The sequence below is a fragment of the Mastigoproctus giganteus genome, chromosome 2 (assembly GCF_048544385.1).
Source record: "Mastigoproctus giganteus isolate SK-2022 chromosome 2, ASM4854438v1, whole genome shotgun sequence".
Classification (NCBI taxonomy): domain Eukaryota; kingdom Metazoa; phylum Arthropoda; class Arachnida; order Uropygi; family Thelyphonidae; genus Mastigoproctus; species Mastigoproctus giganteus.
In genome coordinates this window covers 36,105,044-36,125,482 of record NC_143576.1, presented here as the reverse complement: position 1 = coordinate 36,125,482, position 20,439 = coordinate 36,105,044, and the positions used below count along the sequence as shown (strand labels likewise).

Below are 20,439 nucleotides of genomic sequence, written 5' to 3'. Positions count from 1 at the left end.
ACTGATGCGCCTACGTTGGAAGGCTCACCCTGTGGACGGTAATAAATTGCCCGAATTTTTTTGCAATAGGAAAGGTATACCCACGCTTCATCCAATGTTGCTAGGAATTTCCATCTTTCAGCTGCCAGATATTTTTCGTAGAGTTTTCGAGCATTGACCCGCCACTCTGCAATGTGCCTTGCTCCTAGGTGGTGTACGGGGGCCTTGTGCTTCTTCTCCAGTTGAGAATTTTCATTGATTATGTGACAAATGGTTGACTGGGATGTTACTGCACGTCACACTATAGCTCTTTGGGTTTTTGGATTTTCACTGACAATGGGTGACTGCACTTTTCGTACTACCTCCCTCGTTCTACTTGGAGCAGGTTGCAGTTTCTTCGGTGTTTTCCATCCACTTGCAGCAGTTTTACAGAATTTTCCTTTGCCATTCAAAACCTTATGGATACCGAACTTCGATACATTAAAATTTTTCAACTTGCACCTATCAATAATTTTTGCATAACTGTACCCTTCTTCGGAAAGTGTGGTTATGTAACCTTCCGACCATGGGTCCAATTTCCGAGGCATGTCGACATTAAAACAACTTCTACAACTGATACATCTGTTCATAAGGTTTGGGACTGCGCCAGTGGGAAAAAAAAATTACATTGCTGCCAAACGTCACAAGCAGGATTAATGTCAAAATCGTTATCAAAAGACTGAATCAACCCTCCGTACATCCCCCGTGACAAGGGTACTTACAGACCTGTTAGCTTAACATCTGTTGTAAGGAAAATGGAATCGCTGGTTAAAGAAGTAATGCAGGCCCATTTGGACAGGCATGGAATTATACTGCAACCAGAGCATGGATTTGTCAAGGGGAGAGGTCTATTCTAAGCAACCTGATAGGTTATTATGATGCAGTGACCAATGAACTGGATGCAAAAAATAATTTTGACATCATATATTTGGATTTCAGGAAGACTTTTGATACTGTTGCACATAAAAGACTGCTGTACAAACTGAAGCAATGTATCATTAAGGGCAAGTTACTGCTATGAATGAAGGGATGGTTAAGTGGAAGAAGACAGAGTGGTTATCAATGGGCATTACTCTTCACGGACTAATGTTATTAGTGGAGTTCTCAAGGGTTCAGTGCTGGGTCCATTGTTATCTTCAATATTTATCAATGGTATTGATGAAGATATATCAGGCTGAATGTCTGATATATCTTCATTTTTTGCAGAAGTTTGCAGAAGATACAAAGGTTGTCAGAGTGGTTAATGACAGCCATCAGGGTGAGCTGCTGCCACAAGATCTAGGAAAATTGGGTCGATGGGCTGAAAAATGGCAGCTGAAGTTTAACGTTGACAAATGCAAGGTATGGCACATGGGTAGCAGTAACTCCAGAGTAACTTATCAACTACACTCAGAGAAGTAAAATGAAAAAGACCTTGGGGTTAATTGTGCAGGCAGAACATGAAATTCTCTGAGCACTGCAGACATGCTGCCAGGACAGCTCATGGTGTTTTGTCAATGATATAAAGAAACCTTTTTTAGCAGGGATAAGGAGGTTGTTGGTGCATCAGCAACTGTGGCTATAATGCACTGATTTCTGACTGGTATATCTTTCTTGTTTGTTTGGATTCTGATAAAAGTTCAGACAAGGTGATATTTATCAATCGATTTTAGAAAACAAAAACGTCATCCATATCCTGACGATCTCCTAGAACAATCTGTAGTGTTAATTGATTGCAATTTTTGAAATGTGAAGAGATAGCAGTTTTTCGTTCTCTTAGTGGGCATTCTATGACGATATGCTTTACAGTGAGTGGGCATGAACAATTACTGCATTATGGAGCATGCACAATGCACAATCGTGCTAGTACAGTTTCTTCTTTTCTATTTCCTCTCAGCCTGGACTGCCACTGCTTGGGTTCTCTCTTCATTTCAACAAGTTTATTATTTGTTTCTTTTTCCCATATATGTTTCCACTATTCTTTAGAGGTCTGTTGTATAATGGATTTATAGTCGACATAAGGTGTCCTGAAATTGGGTGAGATCAGATTTGAAGCACTTTTGGCAGCTAAATCTGCCTGTTCATTTCCTGGGATTCCAGAGTGTCCAGGAATCCAACAAAAAATTATGTGGTGACCATGTGTATGAATTTCCATTAACTGAGCCTAGATTTTCTGTATCAGAGGATGACTGCTGGAGCTTTTATATTGTATACAATTCACAGCACTTAACGAATTGATATATATGATGGATTTAGTATATGAGGCTTCTTTTATGTTCTCCAGGGCTAATAGGATACCATAAACTCAGCAGGACTACAGCTGTACGTAACTTCTAAAATGAGTGGAGTGGCCCAGATGTACTTGTCTAATGTTAATATCTGGAAGATTATTTTTTTCCCCATTTCTGAAAATGTCTGTCAATATGTGTCGTGGGTATTTGCCATGGCTGGGTTTCCATGCTAGTATCCTGCAGTACGTTATTCATGTTGAATCCCCAGCTAGTGTTTAGAGCTTGAAGCCTAATGCCAGATGGTTTGTTGAGACTTGGTTTAGTTCGATAGAGGTTTTCCCATTTTGGTCTGAAGAGATATTGCCATATGGAGTGATGTGGAAAGCGGCTGATTTTAGTGGCATAATTTAGGAGGAGAATTTGTCGTCAAAGATGTAGCGGCAGTTCATGGGCTTCCATATATAGACTTAAAATTAAAATTGAAGACATTTAAAAAGCCCCTAGTGCAGGATAAGGAGGTGATTAGCCCTTTGTATAAGGCCACACTTTAGGATGTAGATCTGCTGGAACAGGTACAGAGAAGGGCAACCAGATTGGTGAAGTTTAACAAAAGGGTGCTCTTACAAGGAAAGGCTTCATTTCTGCAAATTGCAGCACCTTGAGACCAGGCACCTGTGGGGAGATCTGATTGAGGTGTTTAAAGTCTTGAATGGTTTCAGTAAGTGTTAATGGTATTCTTCCACTTGCTGAGACTAGATACGAGGAGACAAATTCAAGCTGAGGAAGGATGGTTGCAGGATAGATGAGCAGAAGTTTGCTTTCAGCCAGCGTACAGTTGATTGTTGGAATAGGCTTCCATCTGTCATTGTGAAAGTGGATGAGTTGAATAAATTCAATGGAGAACTAGACAAATTCTTGGAGGGTATGGATGGGTGAAATTTATTCTTTTATCTTTGGCTGATGATAAATGCTTGCTGTTTTGCATCATTTGCCATTACTACTACTACTACTTTCTGAAACATCACTCTGCAAAAGATATCAGGGTACTCTTCTAAGGCAGTTGGACTTCCATACAACTTGTGCGTATCATACTCATGCTTGTCATATTCTTAAGCTACTCTGCAACTGCATTCATCTTGTCCATCTTATGCCAAGTTTTCTTAGCGTAAAGCATCTCACGCGATTTTTCACTAAAACTTTACTCTTTTACCCATCACTATATACTACACTATTGCCTATCTCAACTCCCGTCCTCACATCGCTTCTCTTCTGTTTATTATTTTTTTTTCTCTTCCACTCGAAAATCTGTTCCTTTCTATAACTCCTCTCTCTGCCACATCCAGTCCAATAGAACATTCTTACAATTTATTTATTTTTTTCTTTCCTATTCTCTCATTTGCTATTCCTATTTTCTCCTTACCCCCCTCCCCCCCCCCGCCTCTATCTCTCTCTTGGACCCTTTTCCCACAGAAATGCCAGGTATTTTCTCTCTGTCACCTTCTGGGTGAACTTGTCAATGGCACCTTTCACCTGCCATTTTGATGCATCACCACTGTCCCTCCAAAACTTTAGAACAAAGGTTCCCCACTGGAGACCTCTCTGTCTACCAGATTTGCACTCTCTCATAGTGTAGTAGGGTTTTTCCATCTTTACATTATGAACTGGAACTGCTTGGTCTCTTTCATCTTGTTTTTATTATTTTTCCAATACTGCCTCCCACTTCCTTACTTGAATGCCCCCACTTCCTTACTTGAATGCCCCCACTTCCTCACTTGGCCTAACAGTTATAATTCACATGTTTACATACAGCATGGTTTACTCTCAAAACACTTATTTCCTTTCTCCCTTTAATGTCGTCCCCATTACCTATTCTTTACTGGACGCATTGCCTCAACAACCAGAAATAAAAACACATTATCTTCAGTTTTTCGAAATTACAGGGCTCTGCTAATTGCTTCCTCTCAAACCAAGCCAAATCTTTCTTCTATCATTTCACATATCCTTCTTTCCCAAAGCAATTAAAAATTAAAATATAATACAGTGGATTCCGGTTATTTGGGCCACCGGTTAATCAGGGCAGCCGTTTATTTGGGGCAAATCTTAAAAAACAGAAACCAATCGAGAAAATATCCAGGGTTTACTTCGCTTAATTGGGACAACATACCGTTTAATTGGGGCAGGAGACCGCAGCACTGGAGATTACCCTACGATTGTCTCCGACGGTATCACGTGGTTCGGTCGAAATTCTGGAGGTCACAACCATAAAACAATAAAAACAATCAGCAGTCACCTGTTTATTGGGCTTTTCTGTTTAGTGAAATCTATCATAAGTGGACAATAAACTCGATTTTACTGAATTTGCGATAATACCGACAGCTGGAATTCTGTGGGTTATTATGGTGAAATGTGTTTACACTTCCATGAAATCTTCAATCATATAAAAAAATTAATTTTCAGATCTTCTCTTCATTCCTATTTTTAAAGCTTTGTAACTCGTTACTCCGTTCTCACTTGTGCGTATTGTGTTACTTGCAATTTGTGTGTGCTGTATTCTTTGTTATTGATTGCTTATCTTTTTACTGTTTTAAATTTTAACCCCCACCCACAAATGTCAGTGAACAGAAATGTCTACTAGTTCGTATGTACGTATTACAGTACGTATTAATTATTCCGATTCTCACGTATATTCTTCCGATTTTCACATATCATTTAATTTTTTTAATTGGTAAGGTAATAAAGGGTAAATTTGTGCTTAATATATCTTCGCTTTTATAGCCTGTGGATAATATTCCTCCTATTTTCGCTAATTAGAATCGCTGTTTAATAGAATTAAAATTCAATTCACAAACGTGATCACAATGACCGGCACTTACTGCACATCATATAGTGAAGAGTACTTTACTATGGTGAGTTCGTCATAACGTGATTTGATTGTACAGTGAACCAATTGTAAAGGGGGGGGGGGGGGTACATTGTATTTTTAACTATTTACGTGAAACTTCGGATGATTGGGGCAGCCGCTTAATCGGGCCAAAATGCACTAGTCCCGATGTGTCTCAAATAACCGGAATGGACTGTATATAAATATAATATCAACTTTATGTAAGATTTGAATCAGACAGATGCAGCTGCTTCTTCAGTAATTATATAGAACAGACTTATCATTACATTATAATTTTGTTAAAATTTATTTTTTACATGAAAAATGGAGGACAAAGTCGGTAATGTCAAAAAATAAAAGATAAAATGGAATATATAAAGGAAAGAACAAAAACAGATTTTCTTGAATGGCATTTGAAAGTATTCCTAGCACTTTCACTGCTAGAGAGAAACTTGATATGGTGCGTATAAGCTTTGCTTTCTTCTACCACATTGGCAAATAAATCCAAATCTGCTCTTTTCAACTCAGAATTATCTTTCCATCTTCTTTGCAGGAGAATTCTTGAACATTTATAGTTCTTTTAAGGCATTTGAATATAAACACATCCCCATTTCTCTTAAAATTGGGGGGGAAATAGACATAACCCGATCAAATTCATCAGAAACAAGTACATCTGAAGTCAACTGCACAATTTCATTATTCATAGGGTTAGAACTATCACCAGAATACCAAAACAGTTAAAAATTACGCTGCTAATATATTTTTTTTTTTTCCTGTGATACTCATAACTCAGATGTTATTCAAATTTTTCTCTTGTAATAGCTATGCTACATTATTATCCATTCTTGAGTTTATATTATCACTTGAACTTTTCTCCATATTAACAAGAAGTCCTTTCTGCTTTTCTCTTCATTCTCAGCAATTTTAGAAAATATATAAGTTTAAATAAAATGATAAATACTAATTAAGTATGCAGCAAAAGAGGCAGCATGCTAACTATGCAATGTATATAAGTGGTAGTATCAATTGCCATTTACAACTCAGAAATTTAAAATCTTTAAGATACAAGTTTAATAAACTTTAAATGCCCTAGATAAAGCAAGGGGAAGGAAATATGAACTCAAACATTATCTCTACTTTGAACCCTATCCACAACTTAGAATACTTGTTTTAAGATCTTGTCTTATGTGTTTCTCATTAGCTCTTTATCAGTGGCACAGGCAAACTTTGCTATTGCCAAATGACTGGTCTCCATTCTTGCTAACAAAAAAAACTAGTGAAAATAGTGACTTTTTCACTAAATAGTGAAAACACTCCCAGACTGCTTGAAAGACTTTAATGTACTCCTCCACACCCTGAAACCTAATCCCTACATCCGTACTCACTAAAAGATTAGTGTGTATGTAGGGATAAATTTCACAGTCCCTCTAAGGAATGCAAACCTGTTTCTTGCACTTGTTCTGGAAGGGGAGTGAAATTTAAGAAAAAAAAGTGAGGGGGGGGGTGCAATTATAAAAGTTTGAGGACCTCTAAGTTAAGGATCTTTTTCAATTTTCACCTCAATACATGTGAGCTAGAAGTCTCAGTACTCATTGGCATTTAAAAAACTTTAAATTAAAGTAAAATAAATTGTCTTAGTGACAATGTATTCTACAGAACCACACCTACATTTAAAGCCCACTAACAACATTGTTATATACATAACAGTAGTTCCACTCCTCACAGTCCAGGTGGGAAGGAGCAGCAGTGCGTAGCACACGCTTCTTGATTAGACCGGGGTTCGAGCCCGTCACCACCAAATACGGAGGATGCGGAAAGGTCAGGGAATGACCACCGCATATTCCCGGAGCAATATGGCCTTAGTTGCTAATGCTCCTAAAAAACCAAACAACAACAAAACAACAACTCCTCACAGTGAATAACTTACTTATTTCCAGATTTATTTATAAATTTTAATGATTATTACGTTACATTTAACTGAAAATACTGATGATACTCTTAAGATTCTGTACATTTTTCTGGTTTGCCTCATTAGCCCCTTTCTATTTCATACTGCTTCAAAATGCAGTTCACTGCTTACGGAGTTAACGGTAACTTATTTTGACATAACTGAAGGGGGAAGCAAGGTTCTTTCAAGCCAAAGATCTGGAATGGGCATGTGAACATTTAAAATTTGTGAAATGATGATCTAGATGTCAAACTGATATATGCCATACTGCCTACAATAGCAATGTTTTTTTACCTCTTTGCCTGTTGTATACTTTTATGGCAAAGAATAAACTGATTATATTTTACTAAATGAAAATAAAAATTATTACTGTAAACTTTTAAACCTTTGAAACATACAATAAACAACCATATCTGATTCATTTTAGTCAGACTGTATACATACCAACAAAATTGATCTGGACACTACACATGGGGATGTCTTACTAAACTCTGTTAAGAAATCCTGAAAAAAAAAAATAAAAATAAATAAATAAATAAAATAATAATAATAAATTTAAAAGTAAAATAAGACTAAAATAAAATAAAATATTAACAGTGCACACATTTTAGAAAGCATCTCTGGCACTCAATACCCCATATAAAAGATGTATGCATTTGGTGCAACAATGAAAATATTTATCTTTATTACAGTATTTATTTTCTTTTTTTACTTTGTTGCTAAATAAAGCTTATTTATAGACATATCAAATATTGTTTGAATTATTTTATGTTCTAAGTAAGTACAGGCAGTTCTCACTTTACGAGTTCCCCCCCCCCCAAGTATCAAGTATCAACAAAATCGAAAATATGAACATTAATTGCAAAAAATGAATGTTAAACATTCATAAATATGCAATCCAAACCATGTGCGTAGCTATACATACAGTGTACCCCGTCTTATGATATCAGTCAGTTCCAGAGACACCATTGTATCGTTAAAATATCGTAATATGAACCCAATAACACATTGTTTTTTGGTAATTCGTTTCAAGATCTCGGAAGTTGAAATTTTTGCTGTATAACTAAGCTATTTATTTCTCTAAAATGTCATTTTTAAGGTCACGAGCATGACCTTAAGGCCATATAAAAGGTCGTAAGCATGGTTTGTAAATTGTATCAGTTACCAATTCAAATAATTAAAATGCACTACACTTTTATTGTTATCATATGTTCCGTTATATAATTATCAATTTTAAATGCCTTTGTGATGTTTTATTAAAGCACATTTCTGGAGGTCATGACCATAAAACAATAAAAACAATTTGCACTTTCTGGAAAGGTTTACTGGGCTTTTCTGTTTCTGCAAGTAATCAAAAACGGTAGTAAACTTGTTCTTTTTGCATTTGGAAAAATACCGATAGCTGGAATTGTGGGTTTTTTTTACGTTATTATGGTGAAATGTGTTTCCCCTTCACTGAAATCTTCAATCATATAAAAAACAAATAAATTTTCAGAATCTTCTCTTCATTCCTTTTTTTTTAGGCTTCGTAAACTTGTTACTCCATGCGAATTGTGTTAGTTGCAATTCGTGTGTGACGTTAAAAAATGCTTATGCATGCAATCGTGAAATTTATAAATTAAAAGAGAAGATTATTTTGGAAACAAACGCTTCTTGAAACATTTCTGAAGACGACGACTCCTTATGCAACAAATCAACGAGTGCCGAGCCAATAATGAGTGGTCAACGAGTGTGCGTTTAGTTAATGATGATGAAGAATAAACATTCTTTAACATTTGTAAGTCGTAAATAATTTCTCTATTATTATAATTTGCTTGATTTTACAGGGTATGTTTTCATTTCTTTCGATAAATCAATCATTGTTTAAACATAAACTAATTTGCTAACTAATTTCATTGTTGAGAATGTAACCCCTATTTTTAACCTTATGTCTATGGGAAATAAATTCCCGCTTTACGAGTTTTCGCTTTACGAGCGAGCGCCAGGAACAAATTAACTCATAAAGTCAAGAACTACCTGTACTATAATTGAAATAAATTTTGGTGTTTCTTGTTTGAAATATTAACAATTAAATTCAATTTTTTTGAAGAATGTTAATAAAATATATTAACATTCTTCTTTAAACACGTATATTTAAATGTGCATGCAGGAGCAGAAAGAAAAGCAAAATTTTTTGACTTTAACAAAATTGGTATAAACTTTGTAAGGTTGATCAACTAAGATGTAATAATGTTCTGGCACTCTTTTAAGAGAATATAGTTACAGTAAAATCTCATTAATACAAACTCTGTTTATATGAAGCACATACCATTCCTCTGCGAAAGTAAAGGCTTTTCTATGAAAATATATTGGTTTATTACAAAATTTGATTAATATATATTACAAAGTTTGTTTTCACCTTGTGAGAAATAAATATTGTTATTTTGCATGTTTAATACAAATCTTGGCACAGTTGTTTGATTACACCAGTCAACACGTCAAATGTTACGAAAATGAAAATACCCAATCATGACTAATTTTAGGCTGTTGAAAACAAAAATCATATTAATTTTTAACATACTTTTTTTTTTTGAAAAAAATTATGTTAAAAAACTGGCATAGACTAATAATCAAATATGCCTAAACCTGGAGTTTAGGCTGATGTACACGGGAAACAGATATCATAACTAAACTCACTTCTTTGTATAAATTTTTTTTGATAATTATCAATATTTTGAAATATTATTATTAAAATAAATGGCCATGGAGTTGGGTTGAAAAAAGGTTGATGAAAGCAAGTACTTCTAGTATTGCAACCGTGGTCGATGAAAACGAACTCAATATTGTCACACTTCAAAGTGAGGATGAACAATCGCAGCCTTTTGTTCCCCAAAAATCTAATGTGAAAAAACAAGAACCAACTAATAAAAGACCAAAATGAAAGTATGATGACAGTTATTTGAATTTCGGCTTTACATGTGTTGGAAATAAAGATGCTCCTGAAGCTTAGCACGTTGCATGTAATAAAATATTAGCAAACAGTTCTTTGACTGCCGCTAAACTTATGTTTCGTAAGTGTTCCATAACTATATTGTGAGGTGAAAAGTGTTCCTTGACAAAAAAAAAAATCACATGTCTACCCTGTACGTGGGAAAGACGTTTTATGCATAAACATCTTTTACGACACCTACTAAATTTCAAACAGCTAGAACCTAAATCATGAACAATGTAATTTATTCTCAAGACCGCTACTTACTCTACCGAATCAATGTTTGTAAGAGGCTAGGACAATAGCCTAATTACCTATTTGATTTTAGCCATTTGTTGAACAGTATGATTGCAACAATACAAGTATTTGTATTGTTATTATAATACTATCACGTTACTCTGTCATGCTTTGTCACAAATTATACATGCAGCACTAATGAGATCTGCAAGAAACGGCAGTATCCATGCATAATATGCTATCAAAACTATGACATGGCTCAGGATCTCAACGAATACAAGCATGAGATGGTAACAAGCACATTCCAATTTCTCAATGAGAAAACAGATACTGTCAGAGATAAAATCTAAGCAAGTACAGTCAGTCGACATGGCTGGACAGTGCAGTGTCGAGTCAGTTTGGTGTGACGTAAGCACAGGGAAATTAAAATTGAGAGTAGGAGTGTATTATAGGCCTAATGACTCTGATGAGTATAATAAACAAATGTACAGGGAAATAGAGTGGGCCAGTAAATCAGAGAGTCTTATAAATTGGTGATTTTAATTTCCCAGATATTGACTAGAATTTGTGGGTTGGTCACTCGCACATTAGGAAGGCTTTTGTGGATTTGTTAGATGCTCGTTTTCTACAGCAGCATGTTTGGGAGGCAACTAGAGGGAGTATTACTCTTGATCTGATTATCAGTAGTGATTCGTCATGAATTAAGAACCTCCAGATACAGGAACCACTAGGTGGCAGTGATCACAGTGTGCCGAAGTGGGATTTGCTCAAAGAGGTAACTACCATCAGGGGTAAAGGGAATGGTTTTTGCTTTCGTAAAGGCGACTACGGAGGTCTGAGAAAGTATTCAAATTCTATACGGTGGGACCAACTGATGATGTTAGCACCAGCAAATTCAAAATGGGTCAAAGAATTAATCTTGGAAGCTACTTGGCTTTTCATACCAACTAAGAAATATTGTTCAAGGTTTAGGCCTAAATGGATGTCAGATGAACTAATGAGACGTGGCAGAGAAGAAAAATGCATGGGATACATATAAATTAATGGGTGACATGAAAGCCTATGATAGATATAAGCTGGTCTGTAACCAAGTCACAAAGGAGGTTAGGCAAACAAAGGCAGATTAATGAGAAATCTTTCGCAAAGGATGCAAAGAAAAACAGCAAAGAGTTCTTTACTTATGTAAACTCTAGAAGGATGGGGGATGAATCAGATTGGTTCACTTGATATCGATGGTTCGACTGTTGAGAACACTGCTCAGGTAGCTCAACTAACTGAATGAGTATTTTTTATCTACATTCACACATTAGGAGTTAATTAGGGTGGGGAATGCCATAAGTTTATCAAACTCTGGCAGGGAGCTAAGTGATTTTGTAATAACTGAGAGCAACGTGGAGGAGAAATTGTTGAAGTTAAACATAACAAAGGTACCTGGGGTGGATGGGATCTACCCAGTTATATTAAAGGACCCAGCAAAGGAAGTAAGCAAACCCTTACCCATAATTATGACAGCTTCGTTGGACTCAGTGGATGTCCCTAATTCATAAAGGGGAACAAAGGGTGACACAAGTAATTACACACCTGTTAGTTTAACTTCTGTTCTGGGGAAATTAATGGATGCACTGGTTAAAGAAGCACTACAGGATCACTTAGACAAGACTGCAGTTACAGTTCAGACACAGCATGGGTTTGTTAAGGGAAAGTTTGTCTGACCAATTTGATTAGCTACTAAAATTAGGTAACAAAGGAACTGGATGGAAAAAATAATTTAATTTTGATATCATATACTTGTATTTCAGGAAAGCTTTTGATATTGTTGCACATGGAAGACTGCTATACAAATTGAAGAGATATGGCATTAAGGGTAAGTTGCTACAATGGATAAAGGAATGGTTGAGGGGGAGAAGACAGAGTGGTAATCAATGGACACTGCTCTTTGTGGACAAATGTTATTAGTGGAGTACCCCAGAGTTCGGTGTTGGGCCCATTGTTGTTTTGTATATTTATCAATGATATTGATGAAAGTATATCAGATTTAATGTCCAAGTCTGCAGATGATACAAAGGTTGGCAGGGTTGTTAATGACATTAATGACAGTACGCTACTGCAACATGACCTAGAAAAGTTGAGCAGATGGGCTGAGAGGTGACAACTGAAGTTTAACATTGACAAATGTAAATTACTGCATATGGGTAGCAGTAGCTCCAGAGTAATGTATTAACTGTATATACTCAGGGTGGTAGAGAATGAAAAAGACTTGGGGGTAATTGTGCAGTCAGATATGAAGTTTTCTGAGCAGTGCAGACAGTCTGCAAATATAACTCATGGTGTCTTGTCAATGACATAACAGGAATTTTCATTTTTCTAGCAGGGATAAGGATGTAATTATCCCCTTGAATAAGGCACTGATCAGGCCATATTTTAGGAAGGATGTCGAGCTGCTTGGAAGAGTACAGAGAGGGGAAAAACGAGATTGGTGAATGTAACAAAAGGTTGCTCTTATAAAGAAAGATTTAAGTTCTGCAAATTGCAGTGTTTGGAGACTATGCACACAAGGCGATCTGACTGAGGTGGATAAGGCCTTGAATGGCTTGAGCAAGCTGAATCTTGATGGAATTCTTCCTCTTGCCCAGCTGCCTGAAGGGACATAAATTCAAGTTGAGGAAAGATAGTTGTAGAACAGATGTGCAGTAATTTGCCTTTACGCAGCGGGTGGTTGATCGTTGGAACAAACTTCCATCTGTCGTAGAAGTTGACAGCTTAAAAAAAATTCAAGGCATAACTAGACAAACATTTGGAGTTAATGGATGGGTGAAATCGAAATTTTTTCTTTTTTTTTTGCTGATGCTATATAAGCTTTCTTTCTTGCATCTTATGTCTCTACTAATGCTAATGCTAAAAATGGCAGACAACACTCCACCCCAACAAGGGGATCACACTCACACAGACAGCAGAAACAAAGACAGAGAGCTGGATGAAGACACTCCATGGCAGAGACTACGACAGATAAGATGGCTTCCAACACTTGGTGCACAAATGGAGGGCTCTTCCCCAAGACTGAATGATTCATGCTCACCATTCAAGACCAGGTAATCAACAACAGGAACTATAGGAAATACATCATCAAGGACCCCGGAGTAACAGATGACATGTGTCAATGATGCCACCTGATCCCAGAAACAATCTGGCACATCATCACTGGATGCAGTATGATCACCTTGACACTCAGACACCTCCCAGTGGCCAGGATAATACATCAGAAGCTAGTGCAAAAATACCAGCTGATCAAAGAAAGTTTACTGTATTACACCTCTACTCACAGACTATACTGGGACTGTGCCATCATAACTGTATATCAGTGACAAAATCCCGCGAGCTGTTCTGGCGGCATATCTGCACTGCTCAGAGAATTTCATATCTCAATGTACAATTACCCTCCAGCTCTTTTTCATTTTCCACTACTCTGAGTGTAGCACCACAGAGTTGATAAGTTATTCTGCTATTACTGCTGCCCATATGCATTTGTCAATGTTAAACTTCAACTGCCATTTTTCAGTGCATTGACCCAATTTTCCTAGATCTTGTTGCAGTAATTCCTCCTGATTAATGTCGTTAACCACCCTACCAACCTTTGTGTCTTTGCAATCTTTGACTACAGGTTTAAAGATCATTAAAGACGAGCCACTAGAAATTTTGAACAAAGTTCTGCTACCTCCTATGCAAATAAAGCTAGGTTGAACAAAACAGTTCACTCAAGCCCAGAATAAAGATGGAAATTGTTTCAAGTATGTTTTCACTATACAGTAAACCCCCGCTATTCGCGGTATCTGTATTCGCGGTTTCGCGTATTCGCGATCGCCGATTTAATATAAAATGAAACCTAAAAATGTGAATTTTAAAGCGCCGTGAATATTTTCCACCATAAAAAACATGGGCGTGGTTAAAATTATCTTTCCCGTTCAAAACAGCGCTCGGTGGGTGGGGGGGGGGAGAGGGGTGAAAAAATCGCGAGCGTGGATGTTTCTCGCTAATCCTTGTTCAGTATGTGTTATGCGCTTGTCATGGAAGGTTTCGTCGTTTGCTTTTAATTTATATGTTTATAAATTGAATAAATCTATCAATTTATAAATTGATATGCTTACAAAAATGATAAATCTACCGTTTTGCAGTGTAAAACAGACTTTTTCGAGTGTGTTAACGGAAGAAAGTGACTTTATTGTGGACAAGTTCTTTCTAACCTCTACAAAAATATGGCTACGAATAAAAAGAGAAATGTGAAAATATCAAAGAAGGTGATGACATTAGCGAATAAAATTGAGTTATTAGACAAAATTTCTAATGGTGAAAGTGTCTCCTCAGTGGCAAAACATTATAAAATCAATGAGTCAACGGTACGATCAATCAAGAAATCGGAAGAAAAAATCCGCCGTAGTGTCCGTGAAAATGCGCTAATTGCTTAAAAAATTTGCTCTGTAACTCGTGATGTTAAATTAGGAAAAATGGAAAAAGCTTTAAATCTGTGGATAGAAGACCGAACTCAAAATAAAATTCCGTTAAGTTCACTCATCATTCGTGAAAAGGCAAAACTCCTTTATCAACACTTTGGCGAAACTGGTGATAGTCACTGGCGGGATAAGTTTTTTTGCTAGCAAAGGTGCTGGTTTGAAAGATTTGTTTGAAATTTCTAATAAATATTACATTTAATATTAAATTGTTTCTTATTTTCATTTCGATGACATATGCTTGCATTTCACTATGTACTGTCTATGTACATAGTCATATTATGAAGGTACATATAATACATACATAGACAAAATTTTAAACTAGTTTTTCTTATATATTTCATACTTTGGAACGGAACCCCTTTATTACTATGGGAGCCATAACTCAGTATTCGCGTTTTCGGTATTCGCGACATTTCTCAGGAACGTAACCCCCGGGAATAGCAGGGGTTTACTGTATTTCTATCACTTACATATGAAACAAATCAAAGGAAAAAATTTTTGTTGGACCTCAAATTCACAAGCTACTGCTAACTGTATTTGAAGAAATCATAAAGCAAAATGAAAGAGATTGGACTGGCTTTAAAAATGTTGTGTGGATTTTTTTTGGAAACAGTAAACACCAAGACTATGAGACAGACATGAATGATATACTGGAGAAGTTCAGAAAACTAGGCGACAATAAGAATTTTAATACACTTCTTGCATTTTCATCTCAACCATTTCCCAGAAAATTTAGATAGTTTAAGTAAAGAGCAGGGAAAAAGATCCTATCAGGATAAAAATGAAAAAAAAAAAAAAAAAAAGGGTACAAGCAAACAGAATGGAAGTCAATATGATGGCTGACTATTGATGGATACTAAAAAGAGGAACAGTCACCAAAACTAGGTGGTTGATGAAGTCAAAGAGTTTAACCCAGTGTGATGTATAAGATTCCAGTTTGCAGCCATTTATGCTTGAAAGAAGGATGCAGTCTTTAATATTTCTATATCACCAATACAGAAATATCTAAGAATATCTATATATTGATATTTTTATGTCAAAATAACCTATTTGTAAAATTTGTAAAAATATAAATGAAACCAGTAGCACCTGCTCCAATTTTTTTTATTTATTTTATTTGTAAAATATTTTGACATGATAGAGCAAATTTTGCCAATTTCAAGTAACTTTCAAGATTTCCATTAAAAATATAGTTCAAATTACTTATCAACAGTAAAACATCAGAAAACATTTCTTAAAATGCAGATCGGTATAATGCTCTAATAAGAAAAGGAGTGACCTAATATGAATTGTATTAAAACAGCCAATATTTCAATGGTAATGTAATTTGGAATTCAAAAGTACATCACCAAGGGTGTCAAGACCAATACTCAAGATTTCTAAGAGGTACAAGCTAAAGGATATAATGATTTATGCACCAACATTGAGCAATGATGATGAAGAGGTTGAAGAAATGTACACTGAATTTGAGAGTCTTCTAGATGAGCAGAAAACCCACTACACTATTATTATGGGGGACTTCAATGCTAAGGTTGGAAAAAGACAAAACAGTGCAGAAAGGGGAACTATAGAAAATTTTGGAATTGGTGAAAGAAATGAAAGAGGTGAAAGACTTGTGGAATTTGCAGAATCTCAAGGGTTCTCAGTAATGAACACTTTTTTCAAGAAAAGGGTGAACAGAAAGTGGACATGGAAGAGTCCAAATGGATTAACTACTAATGAAATCGACTTCATCCTCACTAACAGAAGATATATTGTGAATGATGTTAACGTCCTGAATAAGGTAAATGTTGGAAGTGATCACAGAATGGTAAGATGTACACTTGATATAGATGTAGGAAAGGAAAAAACTGACTCGAGTAAATAATACTAAGGTCTTTGAGATAACACAAGAGGAGAAAAAGCAGTATGTACTGGAACTTAAGTTTCAGCTTCTGCAGACTGCTCAGGACCAAGATATCGACGAGGAATACTACAACTTTCTGAAAGTGATAAAGCCCAAAAAACTTATAGGGAAAAAGAAATCCAAAGAAGAAAAAATTAGTCAAGAAACACTTGTCATGATGAACTGAAGAGCAAGAAAAACAATGACAGGGAGAAAATTGAGTATACTGAGTTATGCAAAGCCATTAGAAACAGACTCAGAGAGGACATAAGAAGATTTAACACAAGAAAAGTAGAACAAGCATTAAGGGAAAACAAAGGATTTAAATCAGCAGCCATGAGCAGTAATACAGAAAGACAAATGATACTGAAACTGAAGAATAGCGATGGTGTACTTATAAACAGCAGAGAAGGCATAATTCAAATAGCAGAAGACTACTATAGAGAATTATACAAGGAGCAGGGGAATGATGCCAGCAGTGGGGAAGATGGATTGCAAACTAGCAACACATACGACACACCCGATATTCTACCTGATGAGGTAGAACATGCATTGAAGAAAATGAAGAATCGGAAAGCCCCGGGGGAAGATGAAGTTACTGTAGAGTTGTTAAAATTGGGAGGAAGAGACATAACACAAAAACTGGCAAGGCTCTTCACAAAGTGCATTAGAAAAGGTGTGACGCCTAAGCAGTGGAATAATGCAATCATAGTTTTGCTGCATAAGAAAGGAGATAAATCAGAAATTGGAAATTATAGACCAATTAGCTTGTTATCCCACATCTACAAGTTGTTCACAAGGGTCATTACTAACAGATTAGAAAGAATACTTGATGAGAATCAACCGAAAGAGCAAGCTGGCTTTAGGACAGGATTCTCAACTATGGATCACCTTAACATAATATCACAGCTAATGGAGAAAGCAAATGAATATAAAACACCGTTATGCCTGGCATTTGTGGATTATGAAAAGGCATTTGACTCCATACAGCATAAGGCAATGTTTCGGGCACTGGAAAGACAAGGCATAGATACCCCATATATTATGATTTTGAAGAAAATATATGAGAGTGCTACCTCCTTTATTAGACTAGACAAAGACAGTAGGAAATTTAAAATCGAGAAAGGAGTTCGACAAGGAGACACTATCTCTGAAGCTGTTTACTGCTGCCCTTGAGGAGGCTTTCAGAAGATTAGACTGGTCGCAGAAAGGAGTCAATGTGAACGGAGAGTACCTAAACCATTTACGATTTGCAGATGACATTGTGGTCATAAGTCGCGATCCCAAAGGATTAGAGGAAAATCTTAATCAGTTTTGCACAGTTAGTAAGGATTTTGGACTAAAGATGAATATGGCTAAAACAAAAGTAATGATGAACAAGTATGCCACAGAAAGGGAAATAATGATTGAAGGAGCAGTAATTGAAAAGGTGGAGTCATACTTATCTGGGACAAGTTATTAGCTGTAATAATGATAAATGGCTGGAAGTTAAGAGAACAATAAATTTTGGATGGATAGCATTCAGGAAATATAGTCACATACTGAAGAGCAATATCCCAGTTTGTCTGAAACGTAAAATAATGAACCAATGTATACTCCCCACCATGACTTATGGAAGTGAAACTTGGGCACTCACAAAAAGAATGGAAGAGAAGCTAAGAACTACACAGTGAAGAATGGAACGAATTATATTGGGAATCAGACTGTTAGATAAGAAGAGAAACACATGGATTAGGCAGCAAACTCAAGTAAAGGAAATTCTTATCAAAACTAAAGAACTAAAATGGTCTTGGGCAGGACACATAGCTCGAAGACATGATGACAGATGGACTAAGAAAATAACAGAATGGTATCCAAGAGGAGCTAGAAGAAAACCTGGAAGACAAAGGCGGAGATGGATAGATGAAATTCATGAGTTTGTGGGTAGTAAATGGATGGCAATGCTCAAAACAGAAGGAACTGGAAAGTTGCTGGAGAGGCCTTCATCCTGCAGTGGATTGAAAATGGCTGATGATGATGATGATGATGTAATTAAAATGGACATTCCATTCATTAATAAATTGAATAAAGGAGGGAAGAAGAGAAATCATGGATGGCCTTTGTTCAATCAATAATACAGCTGAAGTGGTCTGTTATAAAAAAAATTAGAAAAGTTAAATAGCCAACTTAAGACAAAAAAAATATTTAGATTTTTACATTAACTGCCAATGTTCGAATTTTGGATAGTTGGAAATTAGGTATTTGTATATAGCAGTTAAGAAGGAAGTTTTTTTTACCCGTATTGGCCAAAAAAAAACCCACAAAAAGCATGAGCTCTTCCCAAAAAGAGGAGCAAAACAGATTTTTTTTGGAAAAGCAAGAGGTTTTTTTTTTTTTTTTAAATTTCCCAACACACTATAAATTAAATTTCACTGACAAAATACACAAATTATATTAAAATACAGCCAGAGGATGGTTTACCAGTACAGTATGTTTTAAACATTAACTTAATCAGGATTTTTCTGCCTGTAGATTTCTGATTGGATTGTCTGTCAGATGTAAAATGACAATGACTGCTTCAAGAAAGATACTGTTGCAAACTTTGCACTTTTCAAAAATGTTGGATCAAAGTTATGTTTATAATAATGATACTGCTGTTTGTTTGTTTGTTTTTTGGTTTTAGGAGCATTAGCAACTAAGGCCATATTGCTCTGGGGATATTCGGTGGTCATTCCCTGACCTTTCCGCATCCTCCGTATTTGGTGGTCACGGGCTCGAACCCCGGTCTAATCAAGAAGCGTGTGCTACGCACTGCTGCTCCTGCCCACCTGGCTACGGAGGCACCTCCAAGGACTGTGGTGTATCAAATATTTCTTCTATTTTCATAATAGCACCTCATAGGTTTTCATGATAGAAGTAATCTGCAAATTATCTATTTATTTACCTTCAATTATATTAAAAGGTACTGGAAACTTCATGGTTTTTTTTTTTTTTTGCTAAATCAATATTTTCAAAAAACATGTTCTCAGATGATAAATTGGTTTTTCAAATAATATTTTAATTAAATTAAACTTAAATAGTATAACTTAATGCTTCCGATAATCCAGTTCAGCAACTTGCTATTTACGAATTTAGTTTAGAGCTAGCAGACTAGACTTCCTAAGCAAACATATTTCGGTGTTAGGAATTCATGATAGAGAGTTGCTGGCATCCAAACTAACCAAGTCCACAATTTACTAAATTTATTCACCATAAGAGTATATTAAGTATTTGAAGTTATAAATACTCTGTGGGATTATATCAGCATACAAATCATCCTGATGGTATATTCTGCAAATTTGTACTATCAAGTAAAGGCTTTTTTTTTAAATTATACGTATAAAACAGCTTACAATGTTTTACTGCATCAATATGTTTTGACATTTAACACGTTCACTGCATTTGTTTCTCACTGGTACTTAAGTAATTGTGAATGACAAGGAAAGTGGCCTTCATTAAGTTATTGACAGGGTAAGGTGATATTTTGATTGGTACTTCTAGACACGACTGGCAATGGAAGATCTGAAAATTTGTAATTTATTTTCTCTGAAAATAAATATTTAATTATATTAGTTTTTAAGGTCTTTCCTTAATCTTTATTGCTGTCTAAATTGAGAGAGGGTATCGTTCCTTGAGATGTAATGGGTTGTATTAATGAATACAGCTGTGATATGCAAAAACTGTTATGGCTGTGTTCATTAACAAAATTAAGAGAAATTCACAATTTTTAAACATTATGATTTTTAAAAGCAGTTTTTAACGATTTTTG

The 20,439-nt window shown here is 35.8% G+C and overlaps 1 protein-coding gene across 3 annotated transcripts in view; it reads right to left on the bottom strand.

The window, feature by feature from the left end:
* Naa35 (N-alpha-acetyltransferase 35) overlaps positions 1-20,439 on the bottom strand; it is a 401,343-nt gene that overhangs the window by 158,129 nt on the left and 222,775 nt on the right. For all 3 annotated transcript variants that reach the window (XM_090368451.1, XM_090368454.1, XM_090368452.1), the window contains one exon: positions 7,502-7,561. In XM_090368451.1, the coding sequence (XP_090224577.1) occupies positions 7,502-7,561 (60 nt within the window). The remainder of the gene's footprint in view (positions 1-7,501; positions 7,562-20,439) is intronic.